The sequence below is a fragment of the Taudactylus pleione genome, unplaced genomic scaffold, assembly GCF_031769625.1.
Source record: "Taudactylus pleione unplaced genomic scaffold, aTauple2 ptg000503l, whole genome shotgun sequence".
In the NCBI taxonomy this organism is placed as follows: domain Eukaryota; kingdom Metazoa; phylum Chordata; class Amphibia; order Anura; family Myobatrachidae; genus Taudactylus; species Taudactylus pleione.
Genome location: NW_028284905.1, coordinates 990,905 through 1,011,310, shown reverse-complemented (window position 1 = coordinate 1,011,310; position 20,406 = coordinate 990,905). Strand labels below are relative to the sequence as shown.

At 49.4% G+C, this 20,406-nt stretch overlaps 1 protein-coding gene across 2 annotated transcripts in view; it reads right to left on the bottom strand.

Moving 5' to 3' along the window:
* PIKFYVE (phosphoinositide kinase, FYVE-type zinc finger containing) overlaps positions 1-20,406 on the bottom strand; it is a 216,656-nt gene that overhangs the window by 19,655 nt on the left and 176,595 nt on the right. For both annotated transcript variants that reach the window (XM_088450027.1, XM_088450026.1), the window contains 3 exons: positions 16,994-17,122; positions 16,209-16,470; positions 4,415-4,489 (listed from right to left, as the gene is read on the bottom strand). In XM_088450027.1, the coding sequence (XP_088306153.1) occupies positions 4,415-4,489; positions 16,209-16,470; positions 16,994-17,122 (466 nt within the window). The remainder of the gene's footprint in view (positions 1-4,414; positions 4,490-16,208; positions 16,471-16,993; positions 17,123-20,406) is intronic.

Here is a 20,406-nt window from a genome sequence, read left to right as displayed (position 1 = left end):
AGTGTTTCTTGCTATGTTTTTTATCATTATATGTACTAAGGCATGTTTTTTATGAGATTTTCCTTAATTTGCAAACCTGCACCTAATGATTGTCAATTAAAGACTGATTTGATTCATAAGGTTTCCTATTTAAGAGGGCAACGCGCAACAAGAGGTCTCTTCTGAACATGTAACCTTTGTAACGTTTTGCTGCCCATCTGTAACTTTCTCCTGTCACAGCTCTAAGGGGAGTGCGTTATGGGCCTTATCCGCAATCGGGCGCATTTCCACCTCTGTGCGTCTTCAAATTCACCATAAAAACGTGCACCAGCCCTATGGCAGGCGCACAATCCCCGCTGGGTACGGCCTCCGTGTGAGCGGTTGGTACAGCACGTTTGGACGCAGCCGCTTTCATATAACATTCCTGCGTCACAACCCGTTACCTCCCAGATATTCCACAGACCAGGCGTCCGATTCTGCACTGCGTCTATGAACGCTGACAATAGGGGGCGCATGCGCAGATTTCCTGAGTCGACACTGCGACCGACTCAGAATTAGAATGTCTAATGGAATGATGCAAAACAGAACTTCAGCAACAAAGTTACAACAAAACGATCTCAGGCTGATATGGCGGCTAGCCACCGTACTCTCACTGCGCTGGTTCTGTCTCCTGGGAGGGCGCTCAGCAGTGCGGTCTGAGGACAATAAACCCTTAAGCTGGCCACACACTAGACCAACTTACATCCAACCATCCAGCTAGTAGATTGGTTGGAATGAAAATCTGGTAACGTATGGAAGTAAATGACAATCAGCAATTTGCTCCCAAATGCCAGAAAATGGACAAAAACTGTTGTTTGAACAAATACTTTAGATCAAACATTTAATAAACTTGTCTGACGCCATTTTCATCTGTTTTCTGGCATTTAGGAGCAAATTGCTGATCATCAGTTACTCCCGTACGTTACCAGATTTTCATTCCAACCAATCAACTAGTTTGCTGGTTGGGCAGATAATCTTTAGATATGTGGCCAGTTTTATAAATAAAGTCCTTTCCCAGATACCAAACCTCAAGTCCTCTACTGTAGCCCATATTACTATCAGAGCTTATGTTCAGTATTAAAAATTATTTCAAACTATAGAGCAGACCGCTGAGTACTCCTGGGAAGTCACCCTGGGGTGGCGCTCCCACATGTCCCCCTTTTACCGCTACAATCCAACTTCACTTAACAACGAAAATTTTTTTTTGTCTTTGTTAAATTGAAGTGAAATATTGTTATGATCATTTTCATTCAATAAGCAGGGGGTAGTGTGGGGGAGAGGGATGAAGAAGCGGGGGGTAGTGTGGGGGAGAGGGATGAAGAAGCGGGGGGGTAGTGTGGGGGAGAGGGATGAAGAAGCAGAGGGTAGTGTGGGGGAGAGGGATGAAGAAGCGGGGGGTAGTGTGGGGGAGAGGGATGAAGAAGCGGGGGTAGTAGTGTGGGGGAGAGGGATGAAGAAGCGGGGGGTAGTGTGGAGGAGAGGGATGAAGAAGCGGGGGGTAGTGTGGGGGAGAGGGATGAAGAAGCGGGGGGTAGGCAGTAGTGTGAGGATGAGGAAGCAGACAGTAGTGTGGGTTATAGGGATGAAGAAGGGGACAGTAGTGTGGGCTATAGGGATGAAGAAGTGGGCAATAGTGTGGGATAAAGGGATGAAAAAGCGGCTAGTAATGACATAATGACCATGTCGGCACTGTGCATGTCAACATAACATCCTTCTCAACATTCAGACCAACCAAACATTCTGGTGTTGACATTTTGTACCACACCCTCAGAGAAGCGGGGGGTAGTGTGGGGGAGAGGGATAAAGAAGCGGGGGGTAGTGTGGGGGAGAGGGATAAAGAAGCGGGGGGTAGTGTGGGGGAGAGGGATAAAGAAGCGGGGGGTAGTGTGGGGGAGAGGGATAAAGAAGCGGGGATAGAGGGAGTCCCAGCCCAGAGGAGGGAGTCCCAGCCCAGAGGAGGGAGTCCCAGCCCAGAGGAGGGAGTCCCAGCCCAGAGGAGGGAGTCCCAGCCCAGAGGAGGGAGACCCAGCCCAGAGGAGGGAGACCCAGCCCAGAGGAGGGAGACCCAGCCCAGAGGAGGGAGACCCAGCCCAGAGGAGGGAGACCCAGCCCAGAGGAGGGAGACCCAGCCCAGAGGAGGGAGACCCAGCCCAGAGGAGGGAGACCCAGCCCAGAGGAGGGAGACCCAGCCCAGAGGAGGGAGCCCCAGCCCAGAGGAGGGAGCCCCAGCCCAGAGGAGGGAGCCCCAGCCCAGAGGAGGGAGCCCCAGCCCAGAGGAGGGAGCCCCAGCCCAGAGGAGGGAGCCCCAGCCCAGAGGAGGGAGCCCCAGCCCAGAGGAGGGAGCCCCAGCCCAGAGGAGGGAGACGCAGCCCAGAGGAGGGAGACGCAGCCCAGAGGAGGGAGACGCAGCCCAGAGGAGGGAGACGCAGCCCAGAGGAGGGAGACGCAGCCCAGAGGAGGGAGACGCAGCCCAGAGGAGGGAGACGCAGCCCAGAGGAGGGAGACGCAGCCCAGAGGAGGGAGCCCCAGCCCAGAGGAGGGAGCCCCAGCCCAGAGGAGGGAGCCCCAGCCCAGAGGAGGGAGCCCCAGCCCAGAGGAGGGAGCCCCAGCCCAGAGGAGGGAGCCGCAGCCCAGAGGAGGGAGACGCAGCCCAGAGGAGGGAGACGCAGCCCAGAGGAGGGAGACGCAGCCCAGAGGAGGGAGACGCAGCCCAGAGGAGGGAGACGCAGCCCAGAGGAGGGAGACGCAGCCCAGAGGAGGGAGTCGCAGCCCAGAGGAGGGAGTCGCAGCCTAGAGGAGGGAGTCGCAGCTCCAGTTTTGCAGATGGGACACATATAAATAAGCCATAGTCGCAAATTGAGAAGTTTCAGACTGACTTTGAATAAGGCCTAATGTCTTTGTAACTACTTTATATAGCACTGTTTTGCCACTGTGTATTATTTACAGAGATCAAAAGCGTATTCTAGCAGCCTGACCCTGAAAGGAGAAGCCATCTTTATGCCATGCAGCCTGAGGTATCCGACTGCATAATGACTCAACAAATGTGCATATGCTCATATTCTGGCTCCTGTCATTGATAGCGGATCAGAAAGTTGGTTCAGTCAGGAGAGAGGCTAAACATCAGGACTGTGCCTGAAGAGAGAGCAATATCTGTACAACTACAATGGATTGTGCGCCCTCATTTTCTGCACCGCATTGGAGCAACAAAGCCCCAGTGTCATTTATCATACTCACATATACATTTAATTACCCGGCTGCAACACGGACAGCTGCAGCACCAGTATATGCGATAGAATCAGTTATATAACCGACTTGTTAAAGCAACATTACCGCACTGACATAAAAACAACTTTTCCGGGTTGTCAAGTTTTACAAAAAAAAATGAGAGATGTAAACGAGGTTCGTACATTCAACAAATTGCAGCATATTGAAGACTTCTGGAATAAACATACTATTATAACCAATCAGAGACCCGGTTTGGATCAATTTTGGGGGTTCACATTAGAACAGAGTCCCGGGCTCGGGTCTGCTGTAAGTTTGGAACAATTTAAAAACGGATCTCTGTTTTGGATGTAAACAGATACAAATTACAGGTAGAGTCTCCCATATCCGAAAACCAAAATATTTCAGGGCATCTGTGACATCACGACGTGACCTGACGTCATGACGTCACTAGTATAGTAGCCAATGAATAGCGGAGTGGGCGTGGTCCACACGCCAGGCCACCCCCAGCAGCACCCGCCGGACCCTTCTGCGTCACCCGCCGGTCCCCTCGTGACACCCGCCGCACCCTTTCACCTTACCCTTCCGTCTCACTCGCCGGACCCTTCAAGACACCTGCTCCACCCGCCAGACCACCACAACATCCACAGCACCCGCGCAACACCTTCCAAAACCCACCCGCAGCACACACTAGGCCTCCCGTGACTCCCACTGTGCTCCCCCTCAGGTATTCCGAAAACCGTAATTATCAAAAAAACGAAATGCTCCTGGTCCCGAGCATTTCAGATATGGGAGACTCAACCTGTACATGATTTGAGCTGTTTTTATCAGTTGTAAAGAAATCCAAAAACAAAACAAAACAAAAACACTTAAGGGTGGTTTTACCAAAAACCAAAACATGGGGTCCGCATACATCTCTACTGATTATATAGGGGTGTGGAGCTTGTGTGTGTCCTCCCTAGGATTCTTTGGCTTTCCACAAGTCCAAAATTGGCCGCTTACAGAAATGTGTGCGCCGTAGAGAATTCGGACAGTAAGCTCCAAACGGTGGTGAATGATAAATTAACCTCTGTACAGCCCTGGTGGTGCATTAAATATAAAACGATGATATGGTAACACATTATCAGATGGAGGACTATGGTGGGAAAACAAGCGCTGCAACAAGAACGCTTACCTTGGCCTCCCAAGATACCAGTAGACTTGACCACCATTTCTAGCTTTTTGTCCCACGTAAATGTTCGGATGTAATCTGTTAGTGGACAGTAAGAAATTCAACTTCAATGAAACAGTATAAAAAAAACAAACTCAGGTTCGCGAAAAAAAAATGACATAAATAATATATACACAAATCAAAGATGAGATCAAAATAATAATAAATAGTATGACCATAAATTCTTCACTGATCCCACAGGGGCTTAATAATTTGTGCGCTTACATCTCATGGAGCGCGGGGAGGGAAGGGTATATTTCATGACATCACGACGGTTTCTCAATTACAGGCAATGGAAAAACGCGCCGTGCAAACACTACATGCATTCCCCATTTTATTAGGGGTATTCAATATGAAACGTAAACTTCGCCGTCTATGTGTGTCGAAGTTTTCGCCGCGCATCGGAGCTTTTGCCGGCGAAAAAGTATCGCGCCGCCGTCGATTATACCCGTATTCAATATGAAATCGTCGAAAACTGCACCCGGCGAAAGTGAAATCAGCGAAAACTTTGCAGATTTTTGGGGAAATTACCCTAACACCCCCAAAAAGGTGCTCTGACATGGGGGATCACTCTGGATACCCCCCATTAGCCCTGCTGAAGGTTTTTGGGGTCTTTAAACGGGCTCGATAGCTGCTATTTTGGGGATTTGGGAAGGTGGTGAAGAATAGTATTTAGAAGTATTTTTGGCAGAAAATAAGTAGTCCCAGCAATTTTGGGGTACTTGAAAATGGGGGTGAGCATATTTAAAAGTTGCTAAAGTGAAGTTTTAAAAAACATGAAAAATCCACCTGCCGCAAACACCTGCAATGAAAATAACACCTGGGGCATACTTGGGGACCCCCCTAGATTGTAGTTTGCTAGTTTTTAACTTTGTACCCCCCCAATTTTTTTTTTCGCCCCCCAAAATGAAAGTGCTTTTTTGGGGGGTCTTAATTTTTGACACAGTTTACCTTTGGGGGACTGTCTGAAGGTTGCAGGGTGGTTTCCGAAATGTTGCACCCCAAGACCCCAATTCTGCACTTTTCTTCGCCACCCATTCCTTGGTGATACTTTTTGCACCGGCGAAAAGTTTTCCAATTGAATACGGTGTAAAAGTAAAAGCGGCGAAAATGACGTCATCCGAGCGAAAACATTGCAGAAACTGAGTTTTCGCTCCATATTGAATACCCCTATATAAGTTGTAAAAGCTTTTACTTATTTTAAAGAAAAAAAAAAAACACACCACCACCACCCTGAGGTTATGGTTTAGAGACGCGTCTAGTACAACGTATTGTAACAAGAAAGCAAATTGCTCAGGGTACAGTATTATTTTAGGTCCATCAATAACACGTACAGCTGAGAATTGTCTGGAGCATATGAAATAGATTTTGTTTACAAACTAATAGATAATTCTGCGCTACTTTCTGAAATGTCCCAACCTTACCAGCCTTATTACATCCAGCCATTGTCTAACAATCACCTTAATAGTCACTTGGGATTCCAGTCAGGTAAATGTTTGTTCTCATTATTAATGTGAAGGGGAACACTTTGAGCCATACAAGTTTTCCATTAAAGTGCACGCTACCCAGATGAGAATAACTCAGAATTATTCAATCTCACATTGCGGTGATTGCCGATTCCTATTCACCACATACATATTTATAATCCCCATGACAGGTTTCATTAAGAATAATGAGGTGAAAAATAAATAAATAAGAGAGATGACACCCAATTAATCTCTAAAGGTGTAGAGAGCTCTGCAAGGACAAAAAAAAGGTGCTCTACTCATACAAACCAATGTTTCCTGCTGCTTAACTTCTCGCTATCTCCAAACAGAATAAAAGCTGCGCTTTGGGAGGGGCTAGAAGTAACTTTAATAATCGATGCAGCAATTACCATATAAAATAAATATAAATTAAGCATTTCATCTATGTTATAGACTTACCGCTTTGAAAAAGCATAGAATATAGACGAAACGCGTCAGCTGATTAAGTGATCAGTAGCTGAGCCGTCCCCTGAATATTATCCGACCATTGAAGGCACTTTCTGCATATCAGCACAATAAAATAGTTTATATATCTTTGCCGCTAGGACCCAAGATCTCGCCATTAAGTCCTGCATGGACACCGGAGTCCGTTACACTATGCTATACACGGCCCACGGAGCTGATTAACCATGGGAGTGTTTTCAGGATAGACTACAACAGCGGATGGAGATATCGCATGTTGGAGTTGTGCCCGATTTCCTAAGAACACTACCAATATCAGCCTAAATCTACTAACATTGCACTAGCCTAGGACTCCCGCATTTTGTGTAAAAAAAATAAGCGACCCCTCATTTACCGCAGTAGGGTTGTCTAGTTTTTGAAATAGTGAGTCTTGTTGGGCCTACATGATCCTCCTACGCATAGAAAGCAATTGACTTGAGACAGCGAAAGCTTTGAAAGAAAAATTGTCTTTTCATTTCAAGAGCAGACTTTTTTTTTTTTCCTTTTAAGTCAAATCCTTCACATAGAATCCTGTTCTTTTTACTATTTCGGAAAGGCGAATTATTGGCGACACATTATTTATATATAAAAAAATCATCATGTTTGTTTTTGGGTTTTTTCTAGACATTTCAATAAAAAAAAAAATTTCTTTTATAATGGTACTTTTTGAAAGTATTCTGGAAAGGCGAATTATTGGCGACAGTATTTATTTGTGCTCTATATATATATATAAAATAATCATGTTTGTTTCTGGGTTGTTTTCTAGACATTTCATTAAAAACACTTTTTTGATAATGGTACTTTTTGAAAGTATTCTGGAAAGGCGATTGTTGGCGACATCATTTATTTGTGCTGTACTGTGTGTATATATAACAAGAGATATGGTAAGAACTTACCTTTGTTATCTCTGTTTCTACGAAGTCCATAGGGTCCACAGGGTTGACCTTGGGGTATAGCTGGATCTGGATCCACGGGCACCACGCAGTTAAAGCTTTGCTGCTCCCAGGATGCACTTGGGTCCGTCCTCCTCTATACCCCGCCCCGGCCACAGGCACCTCAGTTGGTAAGCAGCTAAGGCTGGAGGAGGAGACTAAACAGAGAGAAGGAAGACTGGAACACACAAGAAACCATACTCACAGAAATGGGAGACGGAAAACCGGTGACCAGCCACACAGCCCATTTGAAGCCAGGTGCGTCAGGGCGGGCGCCCTGTGGACCCTATGGACTTCGTAGAAACAGAGATAACAAAGGTAAGTTCTTACCATATCTCTTGTTTTCTACTTCAGGGTCCATAGGGGGTCCACAGGGTTGACCTTGGGGATGTCCCAAAGCAGTTCAACTAAGGGCGGGGACGCTCCTGTGCTGAAAGGAGAATGACTGAATTGAAGACCAAGTAGCCGCCTTACACAGCTGAACAGCGGAGGCGCCACGTCTAGCAGCCCAAGAGGGACCCACAGAACGAGTGGAATGAGCCTTAACAGAGGCTGGCACAGGTAAACCCTCCTGCGCATAAGCCTCACAAATAACTGAACGAAGCCAACGGGCTAACGTTTGCTTGTTGGCAGGCCAACCCCTCTTGTGAAAACCGAAGAGGACAAACAAAGAATCCGACTTCCTAACCGAAGCAGTCCGGTCCACATAGATTCTAAGTGCCCGGACCACATCCAAGGAAGCCTCACCAGCAGAAAGATCAGGTGACTGAAAAGCTGGCACAACAAGTTCCTGATTAATGTGGAACTTTGAAACCACTTTGGGCAAAAACTCAGGACGCGTGCGGAGCACTGCCCTGTCCTGGTGAAAAATCAGAAAAGGAGGGCGACAGGAAAGCGCCCCCAATTCTGAAACCCTCCTGGCCGAAGCAATTGCCAGGAGAAAAATGGTCTTAAACGTCAGCCACTTGAGCTCCACCGACTCAAGCGGCTCAAAAGGAGGACCCTGCAAGACCCTCAGTACCACCGTCAAGTCCCACGGAGCCACCGGAGGCACGAAGGGAGGCTGGATCCTGAGAACACCTTGGAAAAAGGTGTAAACATCTGGCAGTGTAGCAATCCGTCGCTGAAACCACACGGACAAAGCAGACACATGAACCTTCAGAGAGGCCAGGCGTAAGCCGAGGTCCAAACCCGATTGAAGAAATTCCAAGATTCTGGAAACCCGGAACACCTGCGGATCATAGTTTCTGGATTCACACCACTGAAAATAAGTGCGCCACACCCTGTGGTAAATCCGCGCGGAAGCAGGCTTGCGTGCCCTAAGCATGGTACCAATCACTGAACTGGAGAAACCCCTAGACCTCAAGACGGCTGTCTCAAGAGCCACGCCGTCAAAGACAGCCGACCCAGATCCGGGTAAAGGCAGGGCCCCTGAGACAACAGGTCCCGACGCTGAGGAAGAAGGTACGGAGCGTCGATGGAGAGGCACCTCAGATCGGAGTACCAAGGACGTCTGGGCCACGCCGGAGCCACCAGCACGAGCGTGCCGCCGTCCTGCTTGAATTTCCGCAGAACCCGAGGAAGTAAGGATATCGGAGGAAACAGATACGCCAGGTGAAACGTCCATTTCACCGACAGAGCGTCTACCAGACAGGCGCCTGCGTCTCTTGTCCTTGACCCGTAAACGGGCAACTTGTGATTGTGACGGGAGGCCATCAAGTCCAGCTCCGGCAGCCCCCACCTGTCCACGAGTAGCTGAAACACCTCTGGGTGAAGCGACCATTCCCCGGGATGCACATCGTGACGGCTGAGGAAGTCCGTCTCCCAATTGAGGACTCCGGCAATGAAGACTGCCGAGATCGCTGGAACGTGACACTCCGCCCAAGCAAGAATGCGAGACACCTCCGACATTGCTGCCCGACTGCGAGTTCCCCCTTGGTGGTTGATGTACGCCACCGTGGTGGCGTTGTCGGACTGCACCTGAACCGCCCTTCCATGAAGAGCGGGGCCGGACGACTGCAGGGCCCTGTACACAGCCCGCAGTTCCAGGATGTTGATGGGGAGAAGTGCTTCTTCCGCGGACCAACGACCCTGAAGCGATAATGAGCCGGTCACTGCCCCCCAACCCCGAAGACTGGCATCCGTCGTGAGTAGGACCCAGTCCGGGATCCAAAAGGGGCGCCCCTCGACCAGATGCGCCGTCTGAAGCCACCAAGCCAAAGACTGCCGAACCTCCGCGGACAACACCAGCATCTGAGAGCGGATCCGGTGAGGTAACCCGTTCCATTCCGATAGAATCAGCCCCTGCAGGGGCCGGGAATGGAACTGGGCAAATTCCACCATGTCAAATGTCGACACCATGGACCCCAGAACTCTCATAGCTGAATGGACCGACAGGCGGCAACTGCTCAGGCAACTGTGTATCCGCAGCTGCAGGGAGGAGACCTTCTCTGGAGTCAGGAAAATCCGCTGCTGACGAGAATCCAGCAGGGCTCCCAAATGAGCCATCCGCTGTGATGGAATCAGGGAGGACTTCTTCCAGTTTATCAACCACCCGTGTGCTTGAAGACAAGCAATGGTCAGGTGGAGATGTCGAAGAAGCACCTCCGGGGAGCTCGCCAGCAGCAGAAGATCGTCCAGGTACGGCAACAGACGTAGACCCTGACCCCGAAGGTGGGCAGCCATAACCGCCATCACCTTGGTGAACACCCTCGGAGCCGTGGAAAGGCCAAAAGGCAACGCCCGAAATTGGTAGTGATGGTTCAGGATAGCAAACCTCAGATACCGCTGATGTGCCGGTGCTATGAGCACGTGGAGATAGGCGTCCTGGATATCGAGGGAGACCATATAATCCCCGGGTTCCATCGCCAGAATGATGGAACGTAACGTTTCCATCCTGAACCTGGGAACTCTGAGGTATCTGTTCAGAGACTTCAAATTCAGGATAGGGCGATGAGAACCATTGGGTTTCTGTACCAGAAACAGAGTAGAATAGTACCCCGTCCCGCTCTGAGACTGCGGAACGGGAACAATGACCCCTGCTTGTAGCAAGGATTCTATAGCTACCTGAATCTGACCAGCTTTGGTCTTGTCCAGAGAAGGACTCGTACAGAAAAACTGGTGGGGCGGCCTGAACCGAAAAGACAGGGCGTACCCCTGAGAGACTACTTCTCGAACCCAGGCATCCGTGGTGGTATTGTGCCAACACTGGGCGAATTGGAGAAGTCGGCCTCCCACTCTGGGGTCCCCCAGAGAGAGGCCCGTCCCATCAGGCAGCAGGCTTATCCTCCTGCTTGGAAGAAGGGCGCCGAGCACTCCATGCCTGCTTCTTGGGCTTGGGTGCGGCCTTGGTCGCCGAATGTCTCGGGAAGGACTGGCCCTTGGCCTTACCCTGAACCCGAAAGGACCGAAAGGCAGAGCTCCTCACTTTAGCCGGCGCAGAGGCCGAAGGGAGAAAAGCCGACTTGGACTTAGCCAAAGTATCCACTATTCTGTCCAAATCCGGACCAAATAGTAAATCACCATTAAAAGGCAAGGCCTCCAGACCCTTTTTTGAATCTGCATCAGCCCTCCAGGACCTCAGCCACAGGGAGCGCCGAGCAGACACCGCTGCAGCCGACACCCTAGAAGTGAGCAGGCTGGCATCCAAAGACGCTTCCCCAATATAGGAAGCTGCATCCCGCATCTGTCCCACTAACGCTCTCTGGATATCCGGAGCCTCATCAGGAAAGGTATCCTCCAAGGCATTGGCCCATGCCTCAATGGCTTTAGCCACCCAGGAGATAGCCATGGACGGGCGAGCCACCGCCCCGGAAAGAGAATAAATGGACTTTAAACAAGTCTCCACCTTCCTGTCCGTGGGATCCTTCAAAGAGGAGATAGACGGCAATGGCAGCGTCGCGCTTTTGATCAAGCGGGTAACGTGGGAATCCACCGCCGGCGGAGTTTCCCATTTCCTGCAATGAGCTTCAGGAAAAGGATAGTTCGCCGCCAACCTCTTCTGTGGATGGAACCTCTTACTAGGTAATTGCCAGGCCGCCGCCATATGATCCGATAATTGATCAGACAGGGGGAACACAGTTGAGGTCACCTTGGCCTTTTTAAAATTAGGAAACTTCGACCTAGGAGCCGGCGCATCATCCTCAACATGTAGGATAGCCCCCACCGCCCTAACTAAGGCTGGAACATTAATGGAGGACTTAGCTTCCACCTCCTGCCCCATGACATCAGAGTCAGAGTCCTCATGGATTTCTCCATCATCTGAGGACACTTCCGAGTCCGACAACTGCGCAGCTAGTGAACTCACAACCGGACGTTTAGACACCCTTGGTGGCACATCACCTTGCAACATGGACTGAAACGCAGAGGATGAAGCCGCCAGACTCTGTACGGAGCTGGATAGAACATCCACCCAAGGCGGAGGAGCCGTCGGAGCAAAACTCTGCAAAGGCACTACAGACTGACGCGTCCCTGGGGAAGACAGCACATACACAGGCAGTCCCGAGTAAGGACCCACAGTCTGGGCCCCGGGGGAAGACCGCAACATTTGTGGAACCCTCGGGGAATGGGGGATGGTGGGCTGCGGTAACGCCCTAGAAGGGACCGCTGATGGGACCGATAACCGGTCCGCAATAGACGCCAGCACCTGTGAAAACATCGCCCAAGGAGGGTCCTGTGATACAGGGGGGTTGGAGGGGTCCGGTACCAGCTGGCACCGCCCGCACAGACCATCCTGAGATAAGTCCTCCCCATCAACTCCAGCAGCACAACGTCTGCAGGAAAATAGCACAGGAGCCACAGAGCGCTCAGTCTCCTCATCAGACATGATACCGTAAATCACAAGAAATAGGTATCACCAGAGGAATTACGGTTTTAACACCCGCGCACTCACCAGTATGCGACACAACAGCCCAGATATGGTACTGTGTAGCACACAACAGTATGTGACTGACCCCACAAATACGTGTTTTATATAAGTGAGGGTCTCAGAAAAACGCCCTTCCCCCACACACCTGCCGGGCCGTAGGAGAAGGAAAGGGATAGTTATAAGCTGACAGTAAGGAGAATAAGTCACAGACAGGCAGCACTAGCAATAGTCACATACAATGCAGAAAAGTTATACTCACTGCACCTTCCGCTACAATCAACCGCCCAGATTCAGTGTCTGGGAGGGCTATAGCGCTGTGTACACTGTCCTTTTGCAGGGGAGAGGTACACAGGGGGACCGGTCCACTTGATACCGCCTGGGAGTCTGCGATGTGCCAGTAAAGATGGCCGCCGGAGACCTCAGAGGAGGAGTGGCCGAGAGATAAGAGCAGCTCAGCGACGCCAGACTGCTTGTTGAAAGGCGCGCTGAGCTGAGGGGAGGAGCCGCTAGACAGGGAAGGCTGCCTCCCCTGGCTAGCAATTAACCCCCGGGTTGCCGGTCCCGCTACCAGCCTGATACCCTGGTGGTCTAGCGGACACGCGGGGTATTCCTCAATTGAGGGGGAGCCCGCCGCCGCCGCCGCTAGCGCCTCCGGTCTGTCCCCAGAGACCGGAGGCTCCTGACTGCATTGAAGTATCCGCGGCCCGCCGCACGCGGCGACCCGCGGCTTACCTGATCCCCGTCGCGTCCGGCAGCAGTCAAGGGAGTCCCCAGAGCCCGGCTAGTACAGGCTCTGGGGTCCCGCCGCGATCCCCAGATCTGTACTGGCGTCGCGGCGCCAGCGGGGAGAAGGAGCGGCAGCGTGGACGTCCTAAAGGACAGTCTGATGCTGCCGCTCTAACAGTGTAAAAAAAGTAGAAAAAAATAAAAAATTTCTCTTTTAAAATAAAGCTTAGGGGCTGCTCCTGCAGCCCCACTGCGACAGGGTGACCCGACTCCGGCCGGGCACCAACTAAAACTGAGGTGCCTGTGGCCGGGGCGGGGTATAGAGGAGGACGGACCCAAGTGCATCCTGGGAGCAGCAAAGCTTTAACTGCGTGGTGCCCGTGGATCCAGATCCAGCTATACCCCAAGGTCAACCCTGTGGACCCCCTATGGACCCTGAAGTAGAAATATATGTATATATATATATATATATATATATATATATAATGTTTGTTTTTGGTTTTTTTTTCTAGACATATCAATAAAAAAAAAACACACTTTTTTTGATAATGGTACTTTTTGAAAGTATTCTGGAAAAAGGTACAATTTGTGTGGGTACCACATACAACAATCATTGATACTGATGTTGGAACGTGACGAGCGCTAATGTGAACACATGACTTCGAAACAAGGGCAAGAAAACACTCAGCAGCGAAGGGTTAACAGCCATGTTTCCCACATGTATCCTGGAATTCTGTGTCTATAATCCTCTCTCTAAAAAAATTAAGAAACATTGGCCCTCATTCAGAGCCGCTCGTTAGCGGCCGTACGCTCGTTCCGAGCGATGTTTGCACATCTGCGCATGCGTACGGTTTTTAGTACGCATGCGCGAACCAGTCAGTGCGGGCGAAAATCGTTTGTACGCTATATAGCGAGTGCCTGCTATTTTGAGTGACAGAATGAGGCGTATGTGGGTGGTAACAGGGGAAGGTGCTTGAAAATGGGGAGTGGAGATCCGAACGCAGGCGTGCTTAAAGGTCAAAACGGGCGTTTTATGGGTGTGCATAATTACTACAGCAGCGTCATTGACCACGTCACTGGGTTATTTTAGAGCCAGAACTGCTCGCAAATTTGTGGTAGCAAACACCAACCACAAGAATAGCGAGCAGTTCATACGCTGGTCGATGTACTCGATTAATCTAATAAATAGCGGACATGACGTATGGTGCGAGCGGCCAGGGGGCGTTTTTAACAAATAAACGAGCGTATGTTTTGCTCGCTCGTTCAGACTTAGAGGTGTGAACAGACTGCAATGTGCGTACGGATCATTTGAATAGCCACCCCTTGTTTTTAAACGAACGACCGCAAATAGCGAACGGCTCTGAATGAGGGCCATTGTTCCAATTACCTCACTCTAATGTCAGAGTGTCTCCAAGTTCTAGAAATCTTATTATTAAGTAGAGTCCAATAAAATGTAGTATAATGTCTGACTCATATCTCATCTGTCCTCTTCGGCACAGGATCAGCGCTTCCGCCCATTACCAATAATTGGGTCTATTTACCATCTGCCGCCCCTAAATAAGAAAATCTTCTTTCAATGCAATTTAATGATACAATGCTGCTGGGGCTTTTTCCTTTTCGGTCAACTGCCCTAAATGTGTCCGGTGTGAGGCAGTGACACGCGAGAGCGCAGGATGTACAAATGCTGCTACTGTTGCCACAGCCGTGGAAGGCGTTTATAAAGTGGACTCTGGGAGACAATCGCCACGCACTGTACAACAAGTTTCTCATCTGACCATGGTCTCTGCGCTGCGAGCAATCAGATAAGTATCAGGACCCAGTGGCTCCTCTGGACTAGCAAACAGCAGAGCAGGCTCCTGGGTAGATGGCGAGTAAATCACAGATGTAGGATGGCCTGATTGTACTCGCTAGCCATCAGACCACTGCCTCGTGAAAGGACTCCGAATTCCCCTGACCTGAATTTATTTACAAGTGTACAGGGCAAGACTTGCCTCATGTTAGTCTACTAGCCACCAGACAGACCCAGTATAATAAGGGGTGGGTGGGACAGGTGAGGGCCTTGCCTATCTGATGGTGTTGGCCTTGCTGGTGTAACGTGTACTAGGATATTTTGGCCCCCCAGTTCAGCACCCCTTCTATGGTTGTGACCTGCCCTCGCGTAGAAAAGTAAACAGCAGACCGTGTGTGGTGGACACTGGCCAGGCTAGGACATCTAATGGGGAAGGCCGAAGGGTTCCACCATTCATAACTAACCACCCACTTAGCGGCACAGCTGGGAGCATTATATACCATCTGGCAAACGACCCTATAACCCAGGGGTCAGGGAACTTTTTTACCTTTTACCCCAAAATATATTTAGATACTCTGACGTTACCCCCTTGATTTGAAAGGAAGGAAATCATATAGTAGCGCCCCCATATAATGCCCCTGTAGTATGCCCCCATATAATGCCCCTGTAGTAGTGCCCCCATAGTTATGCCCCTGTAGTAGTGCCCCCATAGTTATGCCCCTGTAGTAGTGCCCCCATAGTTATGCCCCTGTAGTAGTGCCCCTGTAATAGTGCCCCCATATAATTCCCCTGTAGTAGTGCCCCCATAGTTACGCCGCTGTAGTAGTGTCCCTGTAATAGTGCCCCCATAGTTATGCCCCTGTAGTAGTGCCCCCATAGTTATGCCCCTGTAGTAGTGTCCCCATATAATGCCCCTGTAGTAATGCCCCCATAGTTATGCCCCTGTAGTAATGCCCCCATAGTTATGCCCTTGTAGTGCCACTTGTAGGAAAAAAAAACAAATAAACGGCTGCTCCTCGGAACTATGGGAGAGACGTCATAGTGCGCATGGAGAGAGTTGGAAGCTGGAGTTCAGAATTTAACTCCAGCCTCCGGCTAACGCGGCGCTGCAGGGAAGGAGCCGGGCGCCCACAGGTAATAACATCTCAGCGGGCGTCCGGCTTAGAGCCTCCCTGTGGCACAGCCGGGCATGCATATGAATCACTCTATATTATAGAATGATTCATATGCATGCCCGGCTGTCCGTCCATTACCCCCAGGAATTTCATTTTTACCCCATATCGGGTAATTTACACCTGTACCCTAATCACTGCTATAACGTAAGCGGAAGTTAGACGCTCTGGCACCATAAACGTGAGCGCCGAAGATATGTTGGGACATGTACAAAAAAGAACCTTATGTTTTTCTAACCAGAAACATACACCCCCCCTCCCCCCAAAAAAACTAGAAACACTAGACTGCACAAATAGTTACTCACCAATAATACCAACAACGAGCTCGTCAGTGGTGTCATCTCGTCCCACTAAGAGAGAGTAATCAATGATGAGGTGGCTGGACAGGAAGTGGGAGTCGCTGTGGATGGAGGCGCGGAGGACAGCTTTGCAGTGCGACCGGATGTACAAGGGGTTATCGCGCACCATCTTCAGCAAGTTTTCATCCAACAGGACGACATCGCAGCTCTCCTTACCCGTCTCCGTTTTCACATTTCGGTTTCTCAGAGATCCCTTTAGGTCGAAGACCTAATCCAGGCAAACACAAAAGTGTTCTACTTAATCCCCAGGTCATCAATTATCTGCATTAGAACTGTACATACACATGTTTATTCCGGGATCCGGTCACATAGACGATAGTAGCCATGTCGACATCCACAATGTTGGCACTAGAATGTCACCATGGTTTAACATGTCGACAGGCACCCTGTCAACATCTTCAGATCCTCATTTCACATCTGACATGTCGACATTCTCAGTATGCCGATAGCTAGGATTAGGCGCCACCAGGTGGGTGTTAAACCCGGGGGGGTTTAGGCACTAGGGGGAAAATATACACTGGAACGTTGCTCCATCATATATCAGCGTTAAAACTACGCTGGAGCCGCCGCTGTAAGCAGGGTATTGATAGCTAGACCACCAGCGATGTTATGTCTACATTATATCATGTTGACAGTTCAACCATGTTGATATTCTCATGTCGACACAAGATAATACACCACACCCATTTATTCCTCCAATACCTTTTCACCTGTTTTACACATTACCTTACCTGCGCCATCTTTCTGCCGTAAAAAAGGTTTTCCATGACCAGCAGATCCAACTTCTTCTCAGTGTTATTCTGGGAATTTTTGTAACCAATTCTGTACACCCCGAGGATCTTCGCCAATGCGGTCGGTCTCTGCAGGAGCAGCAAACAGGAGAGATCCATACTGGTCCCAGTACAAATACATAAACATCTAACGCCATTAGAGGTAGCAGTGACATGTGACACTAGTTCTGCACATAACAGCAGCGATACACGTGTGTGCGTAGTGATTGGGGCACGTTTACTGGGTCATTAAACCTGGAAATTAAAAAGCGCCTAATGCATCATAAATCGGAGAAATACAAAGTACATATAGGACTAACATGAATTTTCATATTTTGCAGTAAGCTCTTGGTAAAGCATACGGAACAAGGGTCACACCCGGTCATGAAGAGTTTAAAACATAATGTAGCACATCCTTTATGTTACAAAGACATAGTAACCCTATAATATTGTCTTGTTTAGTTATGAGTTAAGGTGCCCACACACGTACCGACTTTTCATCCAATTAGGCCGATTTCGACGAATCGTGACGACAGGTCATGTAAAAAATGGCCAAATCGTGAGTTTCTACTCTTGATCATGATGCCGGTGCGCGTCCCCGCTCGTCGTACTTCGCATCTTCAGATCTGCCGTGCTGTAGGGCAGATTAGCCAATCTGGGATACAATGCATTGGCTGCAAGATAGATCTCAAGTCAGATTGGACATTTTTAACTCAAAATTGTGACCACGACTGCGTTCAGGGAGAGCTCAAGGGAAATCGTATACATCCGCTGATTGGGAGCAAGTCGGTCTGTGTGTGGGCACCTTTAATAATATCAGAGGACATAAAGTGTATTTTCCCCATACCTACGGTATCATCACTCCCTAATGTGTCCATGCGCATTAACTCACTAACTCATAATATTTATCTACCTTTAATTAGAAAAACGTGACTGTCCCGCTGAATGCAGGACAGTTGGGAGGTAAATGGTAGTAGTGCCCCTACTACACATAATGCCAACAGCAGTAGTGCCCCTTATGCAATGCCCACAGCAGTAGTGTCCCTATGGCAAAGCCCACTATAGTGGTGCCCCTTATGCAGTGCCCCTAGTAGTGGTGCCTCCTATGCAGTGCACCTAATACAGTGCCCTAAGTAGTAGTGCCCCTTATGCATTGCCCACAGTAGTGGTGCCCCTTATATAGTGCCCACAGTAGTGGTGCCCCTTATGTAGTGCCCCTTATGCAATGCCCACAGCAGTAGTGTCCCTATGGCAAAGCCCACTATAGTGGTGCCCCTTATGCAGTGCCCCTAGTAGTGGTGCCCCTTAAGCAGTGCCCCCAGTAATGATGCCCCCTATGCAATGTCCCTAGTAGTAATGTCCCCTGTAGTAGTGCCCCCAATAATAAAGCCCCCTGTAGTAATGCCCCCTGTAGTAAAGCCCCCTGTAGTAAAGCCTCTAACAGTAATGTCCCCTGTAGTAGTGCCCCCAATAATAAACCCCCCTGTAGTAATGCCCCCTATAGTAAAGCATCTAATAGTAATGCCCCCTGTAGTAAAGCCCCCTGTAGTAAAGCACCTAATAGTAATGCCCCCTGTAGTAAAGCACCTAATAGTAATGCCCCCTGTAGTAAAGCACCTAATAGTAATGCCCCCTGTAGTAAAGCACCTAATAGTAATGCCCCCTGTAGTAAAGCACCTAAAAGTAATGCCCCCTGTAGTAAAGCCCCCTGTAGTAAAGCACCTAATAGTAATGCCCCCTGTAGTAAAGTACCTAATAGTAATGCCCCCTGTAGTAAAGCCCCCTGTAGTAAAGCCCCCTGTAGTAAAGCACCTAATAGTAATGCCCCCTGTAGTAAAGCACCTAATAGTAATGCCCCCTGTAGTAAAGCACCTAATAGTAAAGCCCCCTGTAGTAAAGCCCCTAATAGTAATGCCCCCTGTAGTAATGCCCCCTGTAGTAATGCCCCCTGTAGTAAAGCACCTAATAGTAATGCCCCCTGTAGTAATGCCCCCTGTAGTAAAGCCCCCTGTAGTAAAGCCCCCTGTAGTAAAGCCCCCTGTAGTAAAGCCTCTAACAGTAATGTCCCCTGTAGTAGTGCCCCAATAATAAACCCCCCTGTAGTAATGCCCCCTATAGTAAAGCACCTAATAGTAATGCCCCCTGTAGTAAAGCCCCCTGTAGTAAAGCACCTAATAGTAATGCCCCCTGTAGTAAAGCACCTAATAGTAATGCCCCCTGTAGTAAAGCACCTAATAGTAATGCCCCCTGTAGTAAAGCCCCCTGTAGTAAAGCACCTAATAGTAATGCCCCCTGTAGTAAAGCACCTAAAAGTAATGCCCCCTGTAGTAAAGCCCCCTGTAGTAAAGCCCCCTGTAGTAAAGCCCCCTGTAGTAAAGCACCTAATAGTAATGCCCCCTGCAGTAAAGCACCTAATAGTAATGCCCCCTGTAGTAAAGCCCCCTGTAGTAATGGCCCCTGTAGTAAAGCACCTAATAGTAATGCCCCCTGTAGTAATGCCCCCTGTAGTAAAGCACCTAATAGTAATGCCCCCTGTAGTAAAGCACCTAATAGTAATGCCCCCTGTAGTAAAGCACCTAATAGTAAAGCCCCCTGTAGTAAATCCCCCTGTAGTAAAGCACCCAATAGTAATGCCCCCTGTAATAAAGCACCCAATAGTAATGCCCCCTGTAATAAAGCACCTAATAGTAATGCCCCCTGTAGTAATGCCCCCTGTAGTAAAGCCCCCTGTAGTAATGACCCCTGTAGTAAAGCCCCCTGTAGTAAAGCCCCCTGTAGTAAAGCCCCCTGTAGTAAAGCCCCCTGTAGTAAAGCCCCCTGTAGTAAAGCACCTAATAGTAAAGCACCTAATAGTAAAGCCCCCTGTAGTAAAGCCCCCTGTAGTAAAGCCCCCTGTAGTAAAGCCCCCTGTAGTAAAGCCCCCTGTAGTAAAGCCCCCTGTAGTAAAGCCCCCTGTAGTAAAGCCCCCTGTAGTAATGCCCCCTGTAGTAAAGCCCCCTGTAGTAAAGCCCCCTGTAGTAGTGCTGTTAACAACAACAAAAACGCAATACTCACCTTAAGCCCCGTTTCTGCATCCGCGGCCATCAGAAAGGCTCCTCCTCGGAACTATGGGAGAGATGTCATGACGTCTCTCCCATAGTCCATACTGCGGGAGTCAGAAGCCAGAGTTCAGGAGTGCCGCTGTGGGGAAGGAGCTGGGCGCCCGCTGGTAACAAAATCTCAGCGGGCGTCTAGCAAATGGAGCCTCCCTGCATCGCCAAATAAAAGTGACGGAACGCAGTTCCGGACCACTTTAACCCCTGCTCTTAGCACACATTATACAGAAACACTCGTCTCAGAACTTGACAATGTTTTGGCTACTTTCTTTTTTTTAG